Here is a 22,907-nt window from a genome sequence, read left to right as displayed (position 1 = left end):
GGACGTGTGCTAGACTGTGTTTCTAACACAGCTTTGTGGCACCTTTTTACTGGTTGATTAAACTAGAACTAATTTTCTGAAATTGGGATTGAACACTCATGACAGCCTATTTTATTTTTTTATGAATGCTACCTGTTAATATCTGTAAATTGTGAGTTTCTTCTCTAATAATATTTCTTTCATGTTGTTTTTTTCTTTGAATTTGCTACACAATACAGCAATAATTCCTAATTTTACTTTTTTAATGTTTTCAGCCCATTTCTAAATACTCCAATTCAACCCGGGATTACTATACAGTCTCAAGATCTCTACCAGTTGGCTCAGTTTCTGCAGGTTTGTTGTACTTAACCTTTAGACTACTGGATTAACTTTTGATTGATAACACCAAGTTTATAATTTTTACTCACATATATTCACTTAAATGTTTTATAAATACATAAAATAAAGTTCATTTTTGAATTGATAAGTATTATTTTTGTGGGTTTTTATAATTTAAATGATATTTTTGATAAGTTAATGTTGATTAAAATTAGGCAATTTTTTTTTAAAAGTTGCGTCTTCTTGTGGGCATTTGTAGCCAGCTGTCCAGTATTTATGTCTCTTATTCCCGATAACAGTGGGTTTTTTTTACCAGAATTAAAGAAAAATGAACAACTATTCATATCCCAATATTTGTGATTTTCATTGTTGGTAAAACGATCAGATTTATTATCAAATAGCTGTCAGATTAAGATTAAGCTTTCCCATTCCAGTTAAAAAGTGAAGTAATATATATATATATATATGTGTATATATATATATATATATATATATATATATATATATATATATATAAAACCACTGGATGGAACGAGAAAAATAATCAGTTGAATGGATCTACCGAGATGGTTTGATCCTGCGATGTAAGCACCTCAAGCGAGGACTCAACCGACTGCGCTGAATCCCGCCCCTGTTTTGGGTCGATAGCATAACATAAGATGGAATCCCAAAATATCTATATTAAGTCGTATAACTACCGTTGTTAATACATTGCTGCACTCTGTTTACAGGAAGCCTTACATCGAGAAACCATGCTGCAGCAGAAACTGGCAATTCTTCAGAAACTGGTGCAGAGCACTCAAGAATCTTCAGAAGGCGGTTGGCAGGTGGAGTATCTTCACAATTTGGTCTTCATCTTGTTCACTTTGATTGGTCATTTTTTTCATGGAAATCATAAGGCCTACCTTTAAAAAACAAATTGTTTGCTGTAATAATAATCCACCTTACTATATTTTTTCCTAAACACAATTTCTTTGTCATACTCCTTCATTACTTTTTCGGTTTAGAAAGTTTTCTGGATTTATTCAGAATTCTGGATTTTCAATAGTCTGTACAGTGTTTCCAGGTTTTCCACTGTTCCACTGAAAATAGGCCACCATATTTTTGGGTGAGTTTCGGGCCCTGGTTCCCCATCCAAAACTTACAATATAGTTTTGGTTGATACTTTGCATACGTTCTGAATGGATGCTGCCATTTAGACAATTATGCAACCCTAGGGCTAATCTCGGTACCCAACCATCAATAATAAAATGTCTGGATTTTTTGTTCATAACCCACTTTTATCTCTAATTTTAACAGTGTAATACTAGTCTGGAACAAGAAATAATTTAAATTACTGACCAACTTAAAGTGGTACTAAATGATGGTCTTAGTTAACCATTCCATACTATATTGTTTCATTACACTATTCATTCTCAGTGTTTCTGCCAGAAAGAAATGTTTTGGTATGGCACTATGGAATTGAATGCAACCACAGTCAACAGGGGGTATGGGGGGCCGCCCCCAGAAAGAAAGAAAATGGGTTACGTTTAGGGTTAAGGTTAAGGAAATCATACAGTAATGATAAGAGTCATTAATTTTGTTTAAAAAAAAAAGAAGCAAAATGTTTTCGGTATGGCGATGGGTATGGCACCATACCCATTTTACCCTCTTGCAGAAACAAAAAGTTCTATTGAGGTTGTCTGGTCCAAACAGATTTTCAAAATTGAAAGGGTTAAAAACTATTTATGACACTGCTAGTCCTTAATCATAATAGTGTTAGGTTTTTTTGTAGCTGGTAAATATGTGTTCTGTAGATTGGTTTCGTAATGAAGGTTGGTAAATATTGGTTTTGTAATGATTTTGGTTTAATATTTATTCTACAGAGTTAATAATAAGTTTAATAATGAGTTTTATGTTTATTTCCAGGCACTCATAGATGAAGATAAACTTTTGTCTCGTCTTGAAGTTCTTGAAAATCAGCTTCATACGTACTCAAAGGTTTGGGTTTTTTTGTTGTTGTTATTTTGGTTAGTTAGTTTGTTGTTGTGGTTAGGTTTTTAGCTCTCTTTAGCATGTAAGTTAAAAAAAGTAATACTGCAAAAGGATTAAATAGCAATGCTCAATAACGTAAATATGTTAAATGGCTCCCTGTGATCTTAGTTAGATGAGAAATTAATCACTCCCCTCAATTTCTTTTCACCATGATGTCTGTGATTTGATTTAAATTGATAGTTGAGGAAACAGTTTTTAAAGTTGTTTTTGCACGTCACTTTTTGTGTGATTAAAATTACAGACAGTTAAAGTGTGATATATTGGTTTTCTTTCAGAATCATTCAGAAGATGCTTTGAGACAAGAAATAGAAAGTCTCCAAAAAGACAAGTTATCATATGAAACTACTGCAAAGGTATCACAGTCAGACTTATTATAAAAATATGCCTGACTCATTTTTAATTTTAAAACTTAAGTTAATAAAATACTTGGGTTACATCTTATCAAGTGTTTGTCTCTTCCCCAATGAAGTCTAATAGCAAGATATAGGTGTTTCATTTCCGCCAGTGGTGCCCGGTAAAATACACTTTACATGTATTAGTCCCAAATTGGTCTTTGGCTCCATCCTCTCCGTCTGTCTGTCCCACATAATGAAGCAAGTCCTTTTTTTTACAATGCCTCAAGATGTTGACCTGATTTTTCTTGTTTGTATAAGTTTATAATATAAAGTTATAGATTAAGTTTGACTTTCATCAGGATTTACCCATTTTTGACCGAGTTATGGCCAGATCAAGTTTGACTTTAATGGGAATTTATTCAAGGACTATACCTGTTTATGCTAAACACAGAAATAATGATTTTGCTTGTTTCAGGAATCTTTGCGGCGTGTATTGCAAGAGAAGATAGAGGCTGTGACAAAGTTAACCGATCTGGAAGTAAGTATTGTGTACTTCTACTTCTATCAAACTACAGGTAAACAACAGGGTATGTGACTCATTTGCATGAACTGCCAGGATACAGAACTTTTAAGGGAAAAAGAAAAAAGAAAAATGAGAGGGCTTCGTGAGTAAACTTGTGCCTGATCCTTTTGTTCTTATATTGTAAAATATGTTTTTAATCAATCAACAACAAAATAATCAGTCAGTCAACCAGTCAGTCAACCAATCAACCAGGCAATCAATCAGTCAACTAGTCAACCAGGCAGTCAGTCAGTCAGTCAGTCAGTCAACCAATCAACCAGGCAATCAATCAGTCGGTCAGTCAGTCAGTCAGTCAGTCAACCAGGCATTCAATCAGTCAACCTGTCAGTCAGTCAGTCAATCAGTCAGTTAATAAAAGACTCATTGCAGACACAAAAACTGCTTTTACTAATTACCAGGTCTTATTCTTTTTTCTTGCCAAGATAAAATCGAAAGATCTAATACAGGCATTGCTATACTGAAGAACAAAGAAATGCAAACATTAATTTAGTTTTCCATAATTTTATTTAAATTATTCATTTTGAATCCCATTATCCTTGCTCTTGCTCTGGCAGTACAAAAATCCTGACACTTATTTTGTAAAATCAGTATGACATTACAAGCTTGTATAATAATCTCTAATTATTATGTATGTATGAATATTACAACATTCTCTTACCCACATAGAGAGTGTAATAGTGGTTTATTATGTATGTATGAATATTGCATATAGAATACTAAAGAAGCTTGCTTGTCATACCATTTTTATGAAATGGGTGAACAGTTTTGGTATCTGACTCGCTTTCGCTCGTCAGATACCAAAACTGTTCACTCTTTTCATAAAAATGGTATGACAGGCAAGCTCATTTAGTATTATATATTACAAACCAACTGCAAACAAGCCACAACACAGAAGTAAGCAGATGTCGGGGCCTACTACACGTTATTTTTCTATGAATTGGGTCAGCAAGTGATCTACGTCACGCTCAAGTCACGCCAATATTACACTAGTTAGATATTGAGTGATTGTTATGACATGAGCAATATCTTACACTGGTGTGTAATAAAACATTCTATTACACACATGAAGAGCAGGGCTTCTAGAATTTTTATAAAATCCACTAACCATAGGATCAGTGATTTAAAAAATGTGCTAGCACGATTAAAAATTCACTAGCCCTACTTTACTTTAAGTTAATACAATTTGATTAAATAGTAGTAATAATTGGATATGTCACCTAAAAAGGAAGATAGAACTTGAAAACACTAACATTGGGGGTTATGGTGGGGTCAGGATATTCGTATTTACAGATATACTTAACTGTAGCATTTGACTCAAAAACAATTCACTAGCTGTCGGGCATGGCAGTAGTAGTTATTTACTAGCCCAACCTTGAATATCACTAGCTATGAGAGTGGGGCTACCATAATCTAGAAGCCGAGGAAGAGTGTCATAGCTATATTTATTATGTATGTATGAATATTTCAGCGTTCCCTAACGAACACAGAGAGTGAGTGTACTCACCTCAAGGATGGCTGTGAAAAGAACCAGGAGGAATTGCAGGAACTGGCCAAAAAGTATCAAGACAAACTGCAGGAAATTCAAGACTTGCAGGACAAACTGGTGGTATGTCATCTCACTGGTACTGTGATTGAGCCAATTCATTTGTGCCAAATCCTATTATTCTGTGTGTAATAAAAAAACCATGTAACTCGATCAGTCAGCAGTGTAACATTTCCACAAAATACAAACAATTATTTTACTTAGAGACACAGATGTAAGCAATCATAAAACATTACACCATGTTAATCCTTGTGCTTTGTTTAAAAGCTTGTGCAGTCCATGCATATCACAAAGAGCAGGACCTCAATAACAAATAGTTTTAACAAAAAATTATATAAAAGTTAAGGTTTTTCACAATCATGTTTGAATCTTATATTATTTTACAATATATGAACAAGTGAAATGTGTATATATTATAGCAACATTCATAAAACTTGCTGGTGATTACGAGTTGCAATGATTAACTGAATAAGCCTGAAATAAGATTTATACTTTTTTTCACTCCACTCCTGTTTTAATTCATGTCCATCAAATTTGATTGCATTGAAATCAGTAAGTCAACCCTTGCTTCCACACATTTACACCTGCGTATGACAGGTAACTTATGGCAGTAGCAGGTGTGGATGACAAAACAAGATAAATCAGGACATGGTTATCAACATAAATCTTGTATGTACTGGATCTGTGCTACAATGCTGATTTGACTGTACTTGAAACAAACTTTTCATTATACCAGGAAGCTGAGCTGAAGCATGCTGATGAAATTGAAGAATGTAACAAAGAGAAACAGGAGCTGCTGTCGAAGATAGATGAAATGGTTTCAGAAGGTCGCGGATTATCTGCGAAGGTAATGTACTTATAAAATTGCTGAGTAAAATATACATCTAATAAAACATTTAATAAAATATTATTTTCTGTAACCTGAGCCAGTTATGACTATAAATAATTTGGGGATTTATTACATGTTTGACATCCAATAGCCGAGTTAACTAAATCAATTTACTCCAGTGAAACAAAACAAACTTTTAACTTTTCAAGTAATTTAGGAAACATTTTATTCTTCATTTAAAATCTGTTTATTAAAAATAAAAATTTAAATAAAAAAAATAAAAATAAAAGTTGAAAAAGAATTAGTTTGGGTGGGGTTTTTTTTTTATTGGGTTACAGCACAGTTTTTCTTATTTAAAAAAAAAGATCAGCTGACCATTGTAATATAGTAACAAATTATGTTTAAACCATGAATATAATATTATGTTAACTTATGACTGACTTCTCATAAGTTAAAAGAGTTAGTTGGGTGGGGGAATCCTGGGTACATTCTTGTAAAGACATTCTTGCACTTAATGTCAGATCAAAATAGGGCGGGATCTAGCTCAGTAGGTAAAGTGCTCACTTGAGGTGCTTGTGTCGTAGGATCAAATCACCTCAGTGGATCCACATTCTGATGGGTTTTCCCCATCCCAACCAATGCACAATGACTGACATATCAAATACTGTGATATATTTTGTCCTGTCTGTGGGAAAGTGCATGTAAAAGATCCCTTGCTACTAACAAAAAAATGTAGCAGGTTTCTTCTCGGACTATATGACAAAATTACCAAATTATTGACATCCAGTAACCGATGATTAATAAACCACTGTGCTCTAGTCGTATCATTAAACAAAACAAATTTTAACTTTTTAGGCTGCAACGTTTTAGACCAGGGTAGATATGCTTGAAGTTTGATTGAATTGGGTATCCAGATGCAAATTATCATTTTAAAAATATTTATTATTTCTGTTTGTCACAGATCGAAGCATTACAAGCAGACAATGATATAGCAAAACAGCAGTCAGCTGGAATAAAAGGTGAGTGGGTGGATTAAAAATAATTAAAACATTTTGTTTACAGAACTCTTGAAGGCTTGACACCTAAAGCATAATGCACACAAGAGACATTTTGCTCAGTGAATAGCTTTCGTGTGCAAACGATTTTTATTAAGTTTTTCACCTTGCATGGTCGTGAGGAAAAATACCTGTCATGTTTGATATTTTTGGCTACAAATAAGCAATCAGCTGAACTGAATTTTCCAAATGATAAATGGAAATGCAAAAATTACGTTAGAATGACATTGTGATAGTTTTAAGCAAATTAGCTCAGCACTTATCATGTGTGGTGTGATTGATAAGAACTAACAAGTGAAAAAAATGTAACGTTTTGCTCAACTGGCAGCTGTCGTGTACAGTAGGCTTAATAATAACTGATTATGTTGTGTTACGGGATGCCGATTTAAACAGCAATTACTTTTTTTTTTTATGTGATAGCAAGAATAGTTCCTTCAAAATCCAGTGTACCCAAGTTTTCGACAAGCAGTAAGAAATGAGCTGCTTTTTAAACTTTCATTTGTTTGCTGTTTTATTTATCCCTTCCTTCTTTTATTTGCTTCTTTTCCGCTTTTAGCAAAAATGGCGTCAATGATTATGAATGAAGATGAAGAGGGTGGTAAGAATTTTTTTTAAAGTAAAATTATTCAGTGCAAACTACCTCATATTCTAAAGAAAAAGGCTTAAATGTAAACAGAGTTTGGTTCATATTGATAGCTTTGCTACCTTCTTTGCACCAATTTATTAAGTTTGCTTATGCAGGCCTTCTAGAATACGGTGGCCCGATGCCCGAGGCCAGTGTTTTTTGGATTCGGGCCAGTAAAAGTTATTTTGTGTAATCCCGATGGCAAGTGGTAAAAAAAAAAAAAAAAATATATATATATATATACAACGCTACGTCCTACGATCATACAAAAACAAAATAAACATCTACAAGTCACTTCTTTGGATTTACTATCACATGCAATATTTTACTAACAAATAGTTGGCCACCAGTAATCTCTGACCCATCCATGACATCAATATACCTATTGATATAACTTTATTAAAGTTATAAAATGTAAACATTGGAAAAACAAAAGTTCATTCTTTTGCCGCCATTTTGTTTTTGACACTGGAATCCAAAGATTTGTTACTCTAATACTAATAATATGCAAAACGGTAACCAGTCTTTTATTAGTTTTAAAGGTTACATGCCGCTATTTACAAATACTTTAAACATGTAAATTATTAATTTAATTTATAAAATATGACTTAAATTGCAAAAAAGGTTTTTAAAAAGCTTAGGAACACAGTATCATGAAATAGATAAATTTAACAAAGTACCCAAATTGAAAAATTATTAATATGGTGTGTGTGTATGTTGGGGGGAGGGGGGGGGGTAAGCCTGAAACTGCAATACATGTACACTTTATGCTAATAAAGGTTCTTAATTGTTTCTTTTTCTCTTTTTGTTTTTTTGAGGGGTTGGGGATGGGGGTGAGTTCCCATTCATAAGTAAATAAATAATGCTGTTAATTGTTGCAATATGTCGGTAACATGGATTATTTTTTATAACTTCGGTGGTTTTAGTGGAAACAATTATTTTAAAATTTTAATAGGTACAGTAACTTTATTCTAAACTGATGAAAATTATTTGCATATTTTTCTAAACAAACCATAAAGCATGCCCAATGAGCCTATCTGTTGTGTAAATTGACAAATTGACTAAACATGATCTCAGTATGAAAAATGGACATTTAAAAAGTTAATTATTTTAATTTACTGTTTTTTTGTTTTATTAACAGTAAAAATTGGGCAAGTGAATTTTTCACCATGGCCAGTGAATTTTCAAATCCACTGGCCCTGTGGCAAGTGAATTTTAAAAATATTCTAGAACCCCTGTTATGTGTGATAAATCTTTTTTACTTGAATGCCTCTTGTGGGTAATTTTTGGCATGCTTCCATCAAAGAACTGTCCAAGCACACCTGTCGTGGGCACAACCTCTGACTTCACCAGAGAGTTCTGTACATGACAGGGAATGCCTCTTTTTACAGCTTCAGTTTATGTGATTACGTCATTGGTCTGCAGGCTGACAGGTCCTGTGATATAACCTGTAGTGTGTTCAGAAAGGTGAGCGCTCATGAGCAGTTTGTCTGGTATCACTGTCTTCTATTGTGTCACATTCAGTTAATATTCCTGAACATACCTCAAGTTGATCAGTTTCAAGACCACTACATTGACTTTTCTCACAAGTACAGCTAGTCATTATCCCACTGTCTAGGGACCTGATTCACTAAACTCTCAGAACTTTGCGATCTCGCAGTGCAATGCTAAAAGAATTGCAAACAGGATGCTTAGTTGTTTAGCAGAGCCTAAGAAACCTTTGTGAATTAGGCCCCAAACACCTAATTCACTGAACTCTTGGAACTTTGCGATCTCTCAGTGTAATGTAAAAAGACTTGCAAAGAGGATGGTTCGTTGTCTAGCAGAGCCTAAGAGAGCTTTGTGAATTAGGCCCCTGGACAGATAAATGCAGCTAGCTGAGGTGGTTGTTCAGCACAGGTTGTATGGACTTCCAAGTGCAAGAATAAAATGGAGTAAAGGAAAGGAGTTCCTTTCTGTTGTCCAGGGCGGGAGTTAGCTCAGTCGGTTGAGTGCTCGTTTGAGGTGCTTGCGTCGTAGGATCGAACCACCTCGGTGGATACATTCAACTGATTGGGTTTTTTCTCGTTCCAACCAGTGCACCACAACTGGACAAAGGCCATGGTATATGCTTTCCTGTCTGGGAAAGTGCATATAAAAGATTCCTTGCTGTTAATGGAAAAATGTAGCGGGTTTCCTCTGACTATGAGTCAAAATTACCAAATGTTTGACATCCAATAGCCGATGATTAATTAATCAATTAAAAAACCTTCTTTTGTCAATTGCTTGGTCTCTGATTTATAATTTAATTGTAATTATGTTTTTGTGGGACATAATAAGAGAGACTTTTGTCTCATTTGTTGTGTTAGATATTTTAATGAGGATTTTTTTTTCCACAGTATCATTTTCAGACATAATTCCACTGAACTCTGGAGAAAGTGATGATTCAGACATTTTGAAAGTAAAACTGAAAGAAACACAGAAGCAGATAGAAAAGTACAAAAGTAGGTGGCAGTGTATTGTATTTTAACTGTCTGAAAATAGTCCTCATAGATTTATTTTTATCTTAAGTCGCAGGCCCTAGTTTCAACCCATTAAAATGGTCACTAAGTTTGGTTAGTCTACAAGCCTGTAACACTTTTAGATGAAGTTACAATAGAGTGAAATGAGAGTCTGTGATGTTGAAATGGGGGAAATACCCTTAAAAATATACCAGAGCTCATTTCCATAGTCGTTACTTCTCTTAGTACATGCGATTTTTAAAATATAACAAATGCTTTTCATGATAGCAGAAACACTTCGAAAACTAGGATCTGTCAATTTAATCATTAATGAAAAATACTGATAAAGGTTTTACTTTTGTATTTAGTTCTGGTTTTTTAAAACTTTTTTTTTTAAAAACAATAAGTATTAAATCAGTTAAACCTTTACACCATCACATCATGATTACAAGAACAAGAATAGTCTTGTACTTACGCATCTGTTGTATTTGTAGAATGGGACATAGCCTAGTGGTAAAGTGCTCGCTTGATGTACGGTTGGTTTGGGATCGATCCCCGTCGGTGGGCCCATTGGGCTATTTCTCGTTTCAGCAAAACGACTGGTGATTAAAGGCCATGTTATGTGCTATCCTGTGTGGGATGGTACATATAAAAGATCACTTGCTACTAATAGAAGAAAGTAGCGGGTTTTCTCTCTAAGACTGATGAAATTACCAAATTTTTTACATCAATAGCAGATGATTAATAAATCAATGTGCTCTAGTGGTGTCATTAAACAACAAACAAACTTTAAACTGTTGTAAATGTATGAAATATGCACTTTTCTGAGAATCGTTTTTCGCAGACACTGTGAATAAAGATTTTTTTTTTTTTAAATCATAAAACACATTTTGCCTGTAAAATAATTAAGACACATTCACTTGTTTTACAGCACAGATCAAGGCATCAGAAAACAAGTTAAAAGAAAGCAATGACAGAGTGGAACAGTTACAAAGTAAGTTTGCTAACAGTATTTAAGGCCAGCATTAAAATATTTTAAGTCCATTAGGCTATTTCTCGTTCCGGCCAGTGCCCCACAACTGGTATATCAAAGGCCATGGTATGTGCTATCCTGTCTGTGGGATGGTGCATATAAAAGATCCCTTGCTACTAATGGAAAAAATGTAGCGGGTTTCCTCTGATGACTGTCAAAATTACTATATGTTTGACATCCAATGGCCAATGATTAATAAATCAATGTGCTCTAGTGGTGTCGTTAAACAAAAACAAACTGTAAAATATTTAGAAAATTGCTGCATCTAGTCTCTTCTCCCACCTACGGTAACATTTGCTTCGATGTCTTATTTTTCAAATCTGTTTCAATATCTTGAAAAATAGCTTTAAAAAATATGAAGAAATAAATATTGACTTCAAAGAATTTCGATTTGTGTGGTTCATTGTGATTTTTGGATTTGAAATTGTGATAGCATTCAAATATATCTTATAAGCTTTTGTAACTTGTTTGGTTTCATTTTGTATGTGTATGTGTAAAACGTAACTGGGATGTAAAAAAAACCGCATTAATTTTTAGGGATCAGAAATACATCTTCAGTAACTGTTGTAATTTTTATTTTATAACTAATGTGTTATTTTCTTCTTTCTTGTAGAAGAGTTAGAGATGGTGCGCATGGATTCTAAGAAATATTCTGTAAAAATTACCTCGTTAGAAGGTAAGTGCACATATAGGTTACAGGTTTCTGTGGATCTTCATCATTCGGACTTCAACTGTTTGACATCTTCAGCGACGGTTTTGAAACGGCTTCTATTCAAAACCAGTACAGATGCTTGCGAGCATTTAGTTTGCTGTGCATGTTAATCCATTTTCCCTACTACATTTCCCAATATGTGCAATGGATTGAGCTTGCTCTTTTTTTCTCTTTTCTGTTGCATTTTCTTTTCAGGTGTTCAATTTTTATCAACTGTTAATTTCCAAGCTTAGTGTGTGTGGTTAAAATCTGTTCATCCAAATTAGAAAGGTAGCAACGATGCACATTACAACAAGGACCAATTTACTGGAATGTTGATAAATATATTTATCATCCATTAAAGGCTTTTGTAGAAGATATCGCTGGCACTCTAATTTGCAATATCTGCTGCGATATTCTCCTAGGAGATATCGCTTCTTTTGTTACGTCACTGTGTATGTTTCAGCGTGAAACCTATCATTAGTGACGTCACGTCACTGTCGTTCTGCTAGTTAATGAGTCAAATATAGTGACATTCAACCAACATTACTGACATTGTTTACAATTGTCGCAAATGAAAAGAATGATAAAAAGAATACCCTCCGTGTGTCTTGTGATATCATAATTTATCAACACTCGTTGATAAAAGTATAAAAATCCTCGACAAACCATGGATTTCATATTTTTATCAACTGGTGCACTCGGGGAGTATCCTCTATTAAACAAATGCCCATTTTCATGGGTGCAATAGGAATTTTAAAAATGTTAACACTTTGTTTAATCCTATACAGAAATAAAAATTTTAAAAATATTTACTTATCGAAAACCTGCATAATTGCTTATAGTGTTTATTTATTATAAGTTGCAGTGGAGTTCATACCAATATATTTTCAACTTGTGTGTGTTTAGTTTGGTTATGGATGTGTTGGGGTGGGGAGAAGAGAATATGTTAGGGTGGGTATAAAATGCGTTGTGGTACATAATGAACCTGCTGGAGTGGGAAGGGAATGCTTTTGGGGTATGTGTGTAGGAGATATGTTGTGCATGTGTACAGAGTATGTATTGGAGTGGGTAGGCAATGTGTTCGGGTTGGTGGAAAGTATTTTATGTACAATGTAAAATATTACACTGCGTTTAGCATGGCAAATGGAAACAAACATGCTACAATGTTACGATGATTCCTGTTGGTGTTTTGCCATAATTTTTGCATTGCTGTGTGTCAATAGGTGGGTGGTGATTGTGTTGGGTTGGGTATAAAATGTGTTGTGGTAAATAATGAACCTGCAGGAGTGGGAAGGGAATGCTTTTGGGGTATGTGTATAGGAGATATGTTGTGCACAGAGTATGCATTGAAGTTGGTAGGCAATGTGTTGATGGAAAGTATTTTATTTTATGTACAGTGTAAAATATTGCACTGTGTTTAGCATAGCAACTGGAAACCAACATGCTACAATGCTACAATGTTACAATGATTCATTTTGGTGTTTCGCCACAGTTTTACATTGCTGTGTGTCAATAGGTTAGCCTGCTTATTGTCTAACCAGAAATAAACTGCTTAATTTTTTACACTTGCATAAAAAAAACCCCTCATAAATAACAAATTAAAGTCTGTTAGTTTTGTTTAGTTGTGGATGCTAATAACTTGAGAGATTTTACTTTTCATGATACACTTTTATCACAAGAATTAAAGGCATACTGTCACGAATTTAAGGACCTTATTTCTCTAAAAATGGATAATAAATAAAAATTACATTAATTGTTAGAAACCAAATCTAGCTATCGCATCACCTTAACTGAACCATGATGGAGTAAAATCCATGTCAACCCTCTCGGCAATTTTAGTTTTTGAATTATGGACCATTGCCATAATTCAATTATTTTTACAAAATATCATTAATAAATGGGGTATGGTGGTTATGAAGATGGTTGAATAAAGTACATTTAGGGACAAATAAAATTATTTTGTTCAGCTAATACTTTGTTAGACCATTAAATAGGTCAGTGGTCTGTGACAATATGCCTTTAACAACAAATGATCAGACTACCTATCAGTTTTATCTCAAACTTTACACTTTGAGGGATTTTATTTTATATTTTACATGACATTGTATACTTCCTTCACAAACATTAAACAAAATCATATACATATATTCAAATATGCGACATAATTTGTATTGATTTAATGCTAAACAGTTCTGTGCAGTCGAATAATATGCAAATAACCGATATGCAATAAAGTGGATTCTACTGTAACTTCTTTGGTTTCAATCAAACTCTACATTCTTTATGATGCACATATTTTAGACCATTTACAACAGACTCTTATGGATTGTAAAATACATGCTAAAAGAACAACAGTTCTTGAAGGTAAGGATGCATGTTCAGAGTTGTGTTAACAGTTTTTGTTGATGTTCTTTATTCCTTTGACTTTAAGATGTTTAAGACATAGCCCAGTGGTAAAGTGCTCGCTTGATGCTCGGTCGGTTTGGGATCGATCCCTGTCAGTTGGCCCATTAGGCTATTTCTCACTCCATCCAGTGCACCAAGACAGGTACTTCAGAGGCCGTGGTATGTGCTATGTGATGGTGCATATAAAAGATCCCTTGCTGCCAATTGAAAAGAGTAGCCCATGAAGTGGCGACAGCAGGTTTCCTCCCTCAGTATCTGTGTGGTCCTTAACCATATGTCCGACGCCATATAACCATAAATAAAATGTGTTGAGTGCGTCGTTAAATAAACAATTTCATACCATTAAGATGTTTGAGAACTGTGTTGATCAAGTATTGTTTGTTGTATAACATTCAATGTAAGTCTCTGTATGAAAGATCCCTTGCTACTAATGCAAAAATGTAGCGGGTTTCCTCTCTAAGACTATATGTCAAAATTACCAAATGTTTGACATCCAATAGCCGATGATTAATAAATCAGTGTGCTCTAGTGGTGTCGTTAAACAAAACAAACTATGTATGTTGATTATTTAATTAGTTGGATATGGAATCATGAAATATTACCAAATTCACCAGTTCTGTTAAGAATGTGACATTTATATGGATTTATTATGCCAAGCTGTTGATATAGAGGATTCGTCACGAGTATTTTTTAATATGTAAAATATCAACCGAGTCTATGTTAACCGGTATTTGTCGAGGCTCTGCATATTATAAAACACGAGTAGCGAATTCTGTTTATCCTATAACACTTCTAAAATAACAATTTAATATTTTTTTTAGTAAATCACAGTACTAAAGTCGCCACCATCGATGATATGACGTCATCACGATTAGCACAGATTAGTTTGATGTCACACATTTTAAATAAATCTTTTAAAACGTTACGCTCAAGTACACAGATCTTGATGGCTAGTAAGCAAATAACCCATCCACGACAACACATTACCTCGAGACCTTGCAAATTTGCATACTATTATTAACCGGGTTAATAAAGTAAATTATCACATGAGTTTATGACATGGATATGATGGGTAAGTTATAGAATAAATATTTTTATCACATTTCATCACGTTTTAGATTATTATTTTGTTGTTTTCTTTGGTCTTAGGGTGGTTTGGATTTTTAAGTGGATCAGCTGTGGAAATTTCAAATTAAGTGCTTTATTATGACAATATCTGTTGTTTTATCAGTGATAGTATTGTTGTATCAGTGTTCCTGTATGTTTGGGCTTGATTTTGTATTAAAGATCTAAAATTTATGAAATTTGAAACCATTTTGTGATTTGGCTAATACCCATAGTGTCATCAGAATGAATGAATGTGATTAGATGAAGGATTTTTTATCTGTAGGGGAAGGACATAGCTCAGTGGTACAGTGCCCTGATGTGCAATCGATCTAGGATTCCCATCGGTGGGTCCATTGGGCTATTTCTCGTTCCAACCAGTGCTCCTCAACTGGTGTAACAAAGGCCATGGTATGTACTATCCTGTCTGGGATGGTGCAAATAAAAGATCCCTTGCTGCTAATTGAAAAGAGTAGCCCATGAAGTGGCGACAGCAGGTTTCCTCTCTCAATATCTGTGTGGTTCTTAACCATAACTAAAATGTGTTGAGTGCGTCGTTAAATAAAACTTTTCCTATCAGTAATATTGCTGCTTATTAAGAAACATTTTTACGGTTACGTATACATTTTAGTTTTTGGTTTTATTACCTCTGTCTTTTGATGTATTTTATTTTTATTGTCCACTCATTGTAGAGCAATTAGAGAATGTTCGTATTGACACTAAAAAACACATTGAAAAGAATACTGCATTAGAAGGTAAGGATGGGTGTTTTCAGATATTGGTATTACTGTAGTTTTTATATTTACTTTGGAACATTTCAGAATGTTTAGATATAGGTCTTTATTACACACCATTGTAAGATATTACTCATGTCATAGCAAGTACTCAATATCTAACTAATGTAATATTGGCACGTGCAGACTGGTGCATTAGTTTATTTAATTTTAATGATGTCACGTTGCATCTCCCTGCAATAAAATAAACTGGGTGCATAACGCGTCTTTTTTATGAATGCAAGAAAATATTACCGTAAGTGAAAAATGTTTTGTTCAGAGATTATTAATGTATCTAACCGTGTTTGTACAAAGCAGTGTAATTTAAAAGTATACCATTACGAAATATGGCCATGAATTGAAATTGCTGCAAGATAGGGTATTGTGTACGAAGCCAAAACAACATTGCGGCAAGTGTCTGTCGTCAAACTGCTACTTTTTCTTTTACAGCCCTATGTACCAAATGTCAGTGTCACATCTAGTCAATCCCATTCACTCAGCTCAACCTTTGTTGGTCCAATCAACAATTCTGTCATTACTGTGAATTTAAACAACTCATTAACTGACAAGTAATATAAGCTACGCACTTAAATCTAAACTATACATTGCTGACGTCTCATTGTTCATTGTTCATTGTGACGTTAAAGTTTATGTGTGATGTAGATCACTTGCTGACCCAATTCATAGAAAAATAACGTATAGTAGGTCTCGACATCTGCTTACTTCTGCGTTGTGGCTTGTTTGCAGTTGGTTTGTAATATATAATACTAAACTAGCTTGCCTGTCTTACCATTTTTATGAAACTTGTTTACAGTGTTGGTATCTGATGAGCGAAAGCAAAACAACATATTTTTTAGCACATCATTGCTGAGGTGCTATTTAGACAAATATGTTCCTGTTGTGGTACTTAAGTCATAGGATAAAACCTCCTCAGCAGGCTCATTGGGGTTTTTCCCATTCCAACTAGTGCCCCACGACTGGTATATGAAAATGCATAAATGTGTTTTTCTGTCTGGGAGAAAGTGCATATAAAAGATCCTTAGCTACAACAATCTAAATTGCCCCCAATATTCAAACAACCTCCTTTCTGTTCCAATCAATAGAGTTTTGGTTAGTTGGAATGGGGAAAATGTAGCAGGTTTCCTCTGAAGTCAACATCAGAATTAACCTTTGACTTACAGTAGCTTATGATTAATTAATTACGGTGCTCTAGTGGTACTGTTAAACAAAAAACCTATTAAGTTTTACTTTCATTCAGGCATTAATTTTTACCTGTGATTAGATCTACTTTTAATTATTTAACACCCTTGATGGATACATGTTTATGGTACACTCATTTTAGAAGAGATAGAGAAGTTAAAAACCGATTCTGGAGATGCTATAAAATACATTGAAAAGAATGTTGAACTGGAAGGTAAGCAGATACATTCATGGTTGTGTTACAGTTTGATTTTTTCTTGAAATTTATCCTACTGAAAGGCGCAGACACTAGTTTCAACCCGTAAAAAATGGACATTATGTTTAGTTAACTTACAAACCTGTAACTCATTTGGATAAAGTTACAATAGAGTGAAAGAAGAGTCTGTGATGTTAAAACAGGAAATATCCTTAAAAATAGACTAGAACTAGAATCAATAACTGCTACTTCTCAGATGCACGTGCATTTTTAAAAACATGAAAAAAAAATTTTTTGGTACTACAAACACCAGGATGACCAGAAACACTTCGGTTCTGCAGAAATGGATAATCTAAAGAATAAAATATAAGTAATGTTTGATTTCAGTGATCATAAATGGCTCTAATGGTGAAAAATATGCTGTAGCGTTTAAAAACTAGGGTCTGTCCCTTGAAGATTAGGTTCTATGTCAAGTTTTGTTCATGAACGGTATACATTTGATTTTAAAGGTTTGCATTTTTGTTGAATTCCCTTGATGGATTTTATTTTTAGAAGAGTTAAGGGAATGAAATTGGGCCAGGCATGTAGCATGGTCTGGACCTGAGGGGGTTGTGGGAGGGGTTTGAATATAAGCCTACCAGACACATATATGAATAGCCAAATGTGCTGTACAAAATTATTTTAGCCTTAGAGGTTTGGATTTGAAGCCCCTAAAGTTCATAATATTTAATAGATAAATAGATAGTACTTAAATAAAAGAAGCTTTTAAAACTATGGTGCATCATACTTCAGCAATACCAGTGTGAGGAGAGTGATACTTTTAGTTGATAAAAAAACATATGTGGGGTCTGCAGTTTTGTTTAATATATTTATAGATTGCATTTCTGTGATTGACATTTTGTAGACCAACTACAGCAGTTGGCGGCAGAGGCTAACAAAATTAGTGACCAGAATACCTCATTGAAAGGTAAAGACAAATGTTTACAGTTGTTTTAAATGATTTCTTATTTTTCTAATTTTGAAAGTTTGAGATTTGTTAGCAATGTTTTTTTAATTATACGATTCAATGGAATATACTGTTAAATCCCATTGGCTTGCACCCCGTCGGTGCCCAAGAAAGAGTTCAACCCATCCATTCGGTGAACATCGTGTAAGTGTAACCCGGAACTTCATTTTTGGATCGAACATTGCGATGTATTTGACCCTTTTGAGTTCGACGCAGTGAGATTCTACTGTATTTTAAAAAGTTATTTAACCATCATTATTGGGGCCAGAAATCATAAAAAGAATATTTTGATGTTTCAAATTAGTCTAACATGTGGTACCCAATACATATTTTACTAATAATTTTTAATCAATATAATGCCAAATGTTTTAATGGATGTGGGGTTTTTCAAGCTTGCCGTGAATGTGTTGTAGCACTATGAAGATGAAAATAACTCAAAGCATGACCCGAAAAGTATACCAACTGTTTTGGGAGGAATTCTTAGAACTGTAATGATAACTTTTTAAGACATGGTACTGGTATTTACCGATGAATACATAATTAGAAGTGCAAAGTAGTTACTTTAATTAATATCGCTCCTTGTGTGTGTGTCTTGATCTTTCTGTCTGTCTGTCTGTCTGTCCGTATGTCTGTCTCTCACCCACTGTATCTCTCACTGTATCTTGTTTTATTAAGCCTCTCTGTCACGGGGATTCTATAATACCCGTAACTGAATGAAACACGATTGTCCAAATATCTCTCCTAACTGTATATCTATTAGATCTCTCTGTAACAGGCAGTATATACCCGCGTTGGCTCGTCTAGGTATGATCAGAGATACGATCTTATATAAAGTATATATTATTATAGCACGTTTAGTTCACTAGAAAACACAACAAAAACACAATACACTTTGGAATCTGTATTAACCTACGCTGACAAATGTACAGCCGCAGTAGTTAATTAATAACAACAATAATAACAACCCAGAACTGATCACTTAATTAGTTAATCTCTAGGTGTCTAGTTTACACAATATGCTAATCACTTCACCGTGACACAACACCCACACGTGTGATAATTGAGAAACGCTTCCAGGGGAACTTAATTAATAAAGGAATTACAGCTCTATTCCTAACTGGTTAATTTTTAATTAACCCTAACCTCTCATTCAGTAACCTTGTAACACAGAATTAATACTGGTACCTATCACAATAAAGACAATAACCTACAGTTTACCTAGGTCTTCTAGGATGACTGGCTAAGCTTTATATTACCAAATACTCGTATAATGTTAGAACAAAAAGTCTACGATTTACTTCGTCAGATGACCGAAGACACTGTCTAAAGAATATTGGTATAATACAGTATTAAATTATTTAAAGTCACATCAATCACATCAAGGTTATACAACAGAGCAGAAATAATATATTTACCAAAGTCCAAACGGACAACGTTCCCCCGGGATACCTTCCTATGGTTGTCCTCGATATATCCAAATCCTAGCTATTTATTATAAAATCGAATATCGCCTGGGGGTACATCGCGGCACCGAATCTTATCATGTGAGTTTCCACCACGACCACGCCGGCATATTTTTCTCTGATCGTCAGACTGGCTGTCGCCATACCGCGAGCAATCCCCTGGCCATAAACAGCACTACCGGAGATATTACGTAACTACTAGCCACATGGCCTCCCCATCTGCGCTGGGTGTGTATTAGAAGTACAGCTCGATGACCGTCGCGCAGAAGTATTACGTAACAAGTTGCCCACCTGGCTAAGTGCAATTTGAGACTGCACACGGCCTTCTAAAACAATTAATATCGCCACAGGCGAAAACAAATTAAGAGCATGTACCGTCACACTCTCTCTCTGTCTCTCCCCCTCTGTTTGTCAACTCCCCGCTCTCACTCTGTCTCTCCCCCTATTTCTTTCTCTCTTTCTGTGTTTCTCTAAAACATAGTAAACACTAGCAGCAACTGTGGAAATAGGTCATATTGTTCCCCAACAACCTCGGAGCTTCTAGATTATGGTAACTGCACTCCCATGGCTAGTGATATTCAATGGTAGCCTAGTAAATAACTACTTTTGCCATGCCCAATGGCTAGTGAATTTTTTTTTTCAAATGTTGGAGTCTGTTTTGTAAATATGAATATCCTTCCCCCACCCCAACCCCAATTTTTTTGTATATTTAAGCTCTAACTCTTTCTTTAGGTGACATATCCAATTGTTAATATTAATTAATAAAATTGTATTAACTTAAAGTAGGACTAGTGAATTTTTAATTGTGGCTAGTAAATGTTTTAAATCACTGATCCCATGGCTAGTGGATTTTATGAAAATTCTAGAAGCCCTGAGCAACTGCAGAAATAGGTCATAACAGAACAGAACAGAACAGAACAGAACTCTATTACACTCTAAGCCATCGTTCGGTGGCATTTGAGGAACACATATATACATACATATCAGCGTCAAGATAACAGGCTTCAATAAAACAAATAATTCATATACTGTACATACTAGAAGTCTTAGGAGGAACAGAAAGTTTTGTTAATAATAGTTATAAATTTACATAGCTTTCTAAGGATGCCAATTTTTTTACAATTAAAAAGCTGCTTAAATTTATGAATATTTGGTCTAATGGTATAATATTTATGAATATATTTACATCTTTCTTCAGTAAATTTTGTACAAAGAAATAAATAATGAAATTCATCACCAACTTCATCAGTAGAACAATAAATACATTTTCTCTCTGCATATATAATATTGGACCACCTTCCTGTCTCAGTAAGTAAAAAGTGATTAGCAATACGAAATCTAAGAAATACATTACATATAGTTTTATCCAATATATTAAAATACTTTTCAAAATTCAAGTTCTTTTTAAATATTCTGTAAGTTAAACCTTTATTAGATTTTGAAAGATCGCTTTGCCAGTTCTGCAAAACTGGTCCGAGAGTCTTTGTTTAACTAATGTTTTTAAACCACGTAATTGACCTAAAAGTTAGCTTATCCAAAATATTGTTTAATCCAAGCCTATAAAGTATATCTCTAACATTAATAATCCATTTATGGTTTGTTCCACATTGTAAATACGGTAGTCATAAAATAATAGTTTGTAGATCTGTACTGATGGCTTGGAAGGTTTATCAGTCAAAAGACGAGCCCAAAAACACACAATACGCAATGACAGTATAAGTAACAGTGGTTTTCTTCCAAACTCCCCATACAACATATAAATAGAATGAAAACATCCACAGCATTGCCGATTGCCGTGGGTAATTGCAGGGGTTGTTTCCATTTGCACATTAAATTTCGGACATTTACATGATGAGTTTTGCAGAGACAAACTGCATTATCTGGATTTGTTTTTCTTTAACTTTGTTTATTTAAATTTTCAACTCTTAAAAGTTTGTATTACTTATAGTTTGATCACACATCTATAGTGGTCATATAGTTTGATTTTGTCCAAGGCAAGTGTAGATTTTTAAACTGGATACAATTGTGGCTAACCTTCCTTTGGTAAATAGTATTTTTATCATACACTTACTTTAGAAGAGATAGAAGAGTTAAAGAAAGGGTCAAAGGATTATAAGAAATATATTGAGAGGAATAAGGAACTGGAAGGTAAGGATTTTATGTTTACAGTTGAGTTAAAAGTTTTTTTTAAATTTCATTCCTTCGAAACAGTATGTATATGCTAATTTTTTTTTGAAAAAAGTATTATTATACTTATGTTTTGTTTCACTTACTTCCAGAGTTTGAGAGATGTTTTTAAAAGTGTTTCTCTGTTTGTCTGCTGTCTGTCTGTGTGTCTGTCTGTTTCTGTATCTGTCTGTCTCTCTGTCTGTGTCTGTCTCTCAGTCTCTCTGTCTCTCTCTCTCTCTCTCTCTCTGTCTCTCTCTCTCTCTCTCTCTCTCTCTCTCTCTCTCTCTCTCTCTCTCTCTCTCTCTCTCTCTCTCTCTCTCTCTCTCTCTCTCTCTCTCTCTCTCTCTCCCTCCCCCTCTCTCTCTCATATTATAGTGAAAACTGGCAGCATCAGTGGAAATAAGTCAGAATGTTCTATAATAAGCTGTAGAATTTCTAAGCAATACCAAATATTTGTGTAACAAGTGAATGAGAAGTGGGCATGAATTAACTTACAAACCTTTGAAATTTGCAAGTGTGATTTGTTACGGTTGCTCAAGTCTTAAACAAATGGGTTTTTTTTCATGCATTAAATTTAGGACAGTATTTACATGGTCATGTCAAGTTATGCAAAAACAAACATTTTGTTACCTGGATTTGTTTTTACAAAAAAAAATTGTTGTTAATTTTTAATTCCTGATATCATTAATAGTTAGGGGTGAGACATAGCACAGTGGTAAAGCGTTCACTTGATGCACAGTTGGTCTAGGATCGGTCCCCGTCGGTGGACCCATTGGGCTATTTCTCGTTCCAGCCAGTGCTCTACAGCTGGTGTAACAAAGGCTGTGGTATGTACAATCCTGTTTGTGGGATGGTGCATATAAAAGATCCATTGCTGCTAATCAAAAAGAGTAGCCCATGGAGTGGCGACAGCAGGTGTCTTCTTTTAATATGTGTGTTGTCCTTAAATATGTCTGACACCATATAACCATAAATAAAATGTGTTGAGTGCCTCGTTAAATAAAACATTTCCTTCATTAATAATTACAACACTGCCATACAGTTTGTTTTTAATCCAAGAC

General features: G+C 34.3%; 1 protein-coding gene across 5 annotated transcripts in view; it reads left to right on the top strand.

Moving 5' to 3' along the window:
* LOC121369134 (sarcolemmal membrane-associated protein-like) overlaps positions 1-22,907 on the top strand; it is a 141,831-nt gene that overhangs the window by 19,755 nt on the left and 99,169 nt on the right. For all 5 annotated transcript variants that reach the window (XM_041494003.1, XM_041494006.1, XM_041494004.1 and 2 more), the window contains exons 5-16: positions 255-333; positions 1,050-1,145; positions 2,227-2,298; positions 2,628-2,705; positions 3,163-3,225; positions 4,739-4,876; positions 5,550-5,660; positions 6,604-6,661; positions 7,254-7,295; positions 9,701-9,805; positions 10,734-10,796; positions 11,449-11,511. In XM_041494003.1, the coding sequence (XP_041349937.1) occupies positions 255-333; positions 1,050-1,145; positions 2,227-2,298; positions 2,628-2,705; positions 3,163-3,225; positions 4,739-4,876; positions 5,550-5,660; positions 6,604-6,661; positions 7,254-7,295; positions 9,701-9,805; positions 10,734-10,796; positions 11,449-11,511 (968 nt within the window). The remainder of the gene's footprint in view (positions 1-254; positions 334-1,049; positions 1,146-2,226; positions 2,299-2,627; positions 2,706-3,162; positions 3,226-4,738; positions 4,877-5,549; positions 5,661-6,603; positions 6,662-7,253; positions 7,296-9,700; positions 9,806-10,733; positions 10,797-11,448; positions 11,512-22,907) is intronic.

This window comes from Gigantopelta aegis, chromosome 3 (genome assembly GCF_016097555.1).
Source record: "Gigantopelta aegis isolate Gae_Host chromosome 3, Gae_host_genome, whole genome shotgun sequence".
In the NCBI taxonomy this organism is placed as follows: domain Eukaryota; kingdom Metazoa; phylum Mollusca; class Gastropoda; order Neomphalida; family Peltospiridae; genus Gigantopelta; species Gigantopelta aegis.
The sequence above is the reverse complement of the archived record's forward strand: the minus strand, read 5'-3'. Positions and strand labels throughout refer to the sequence as shown.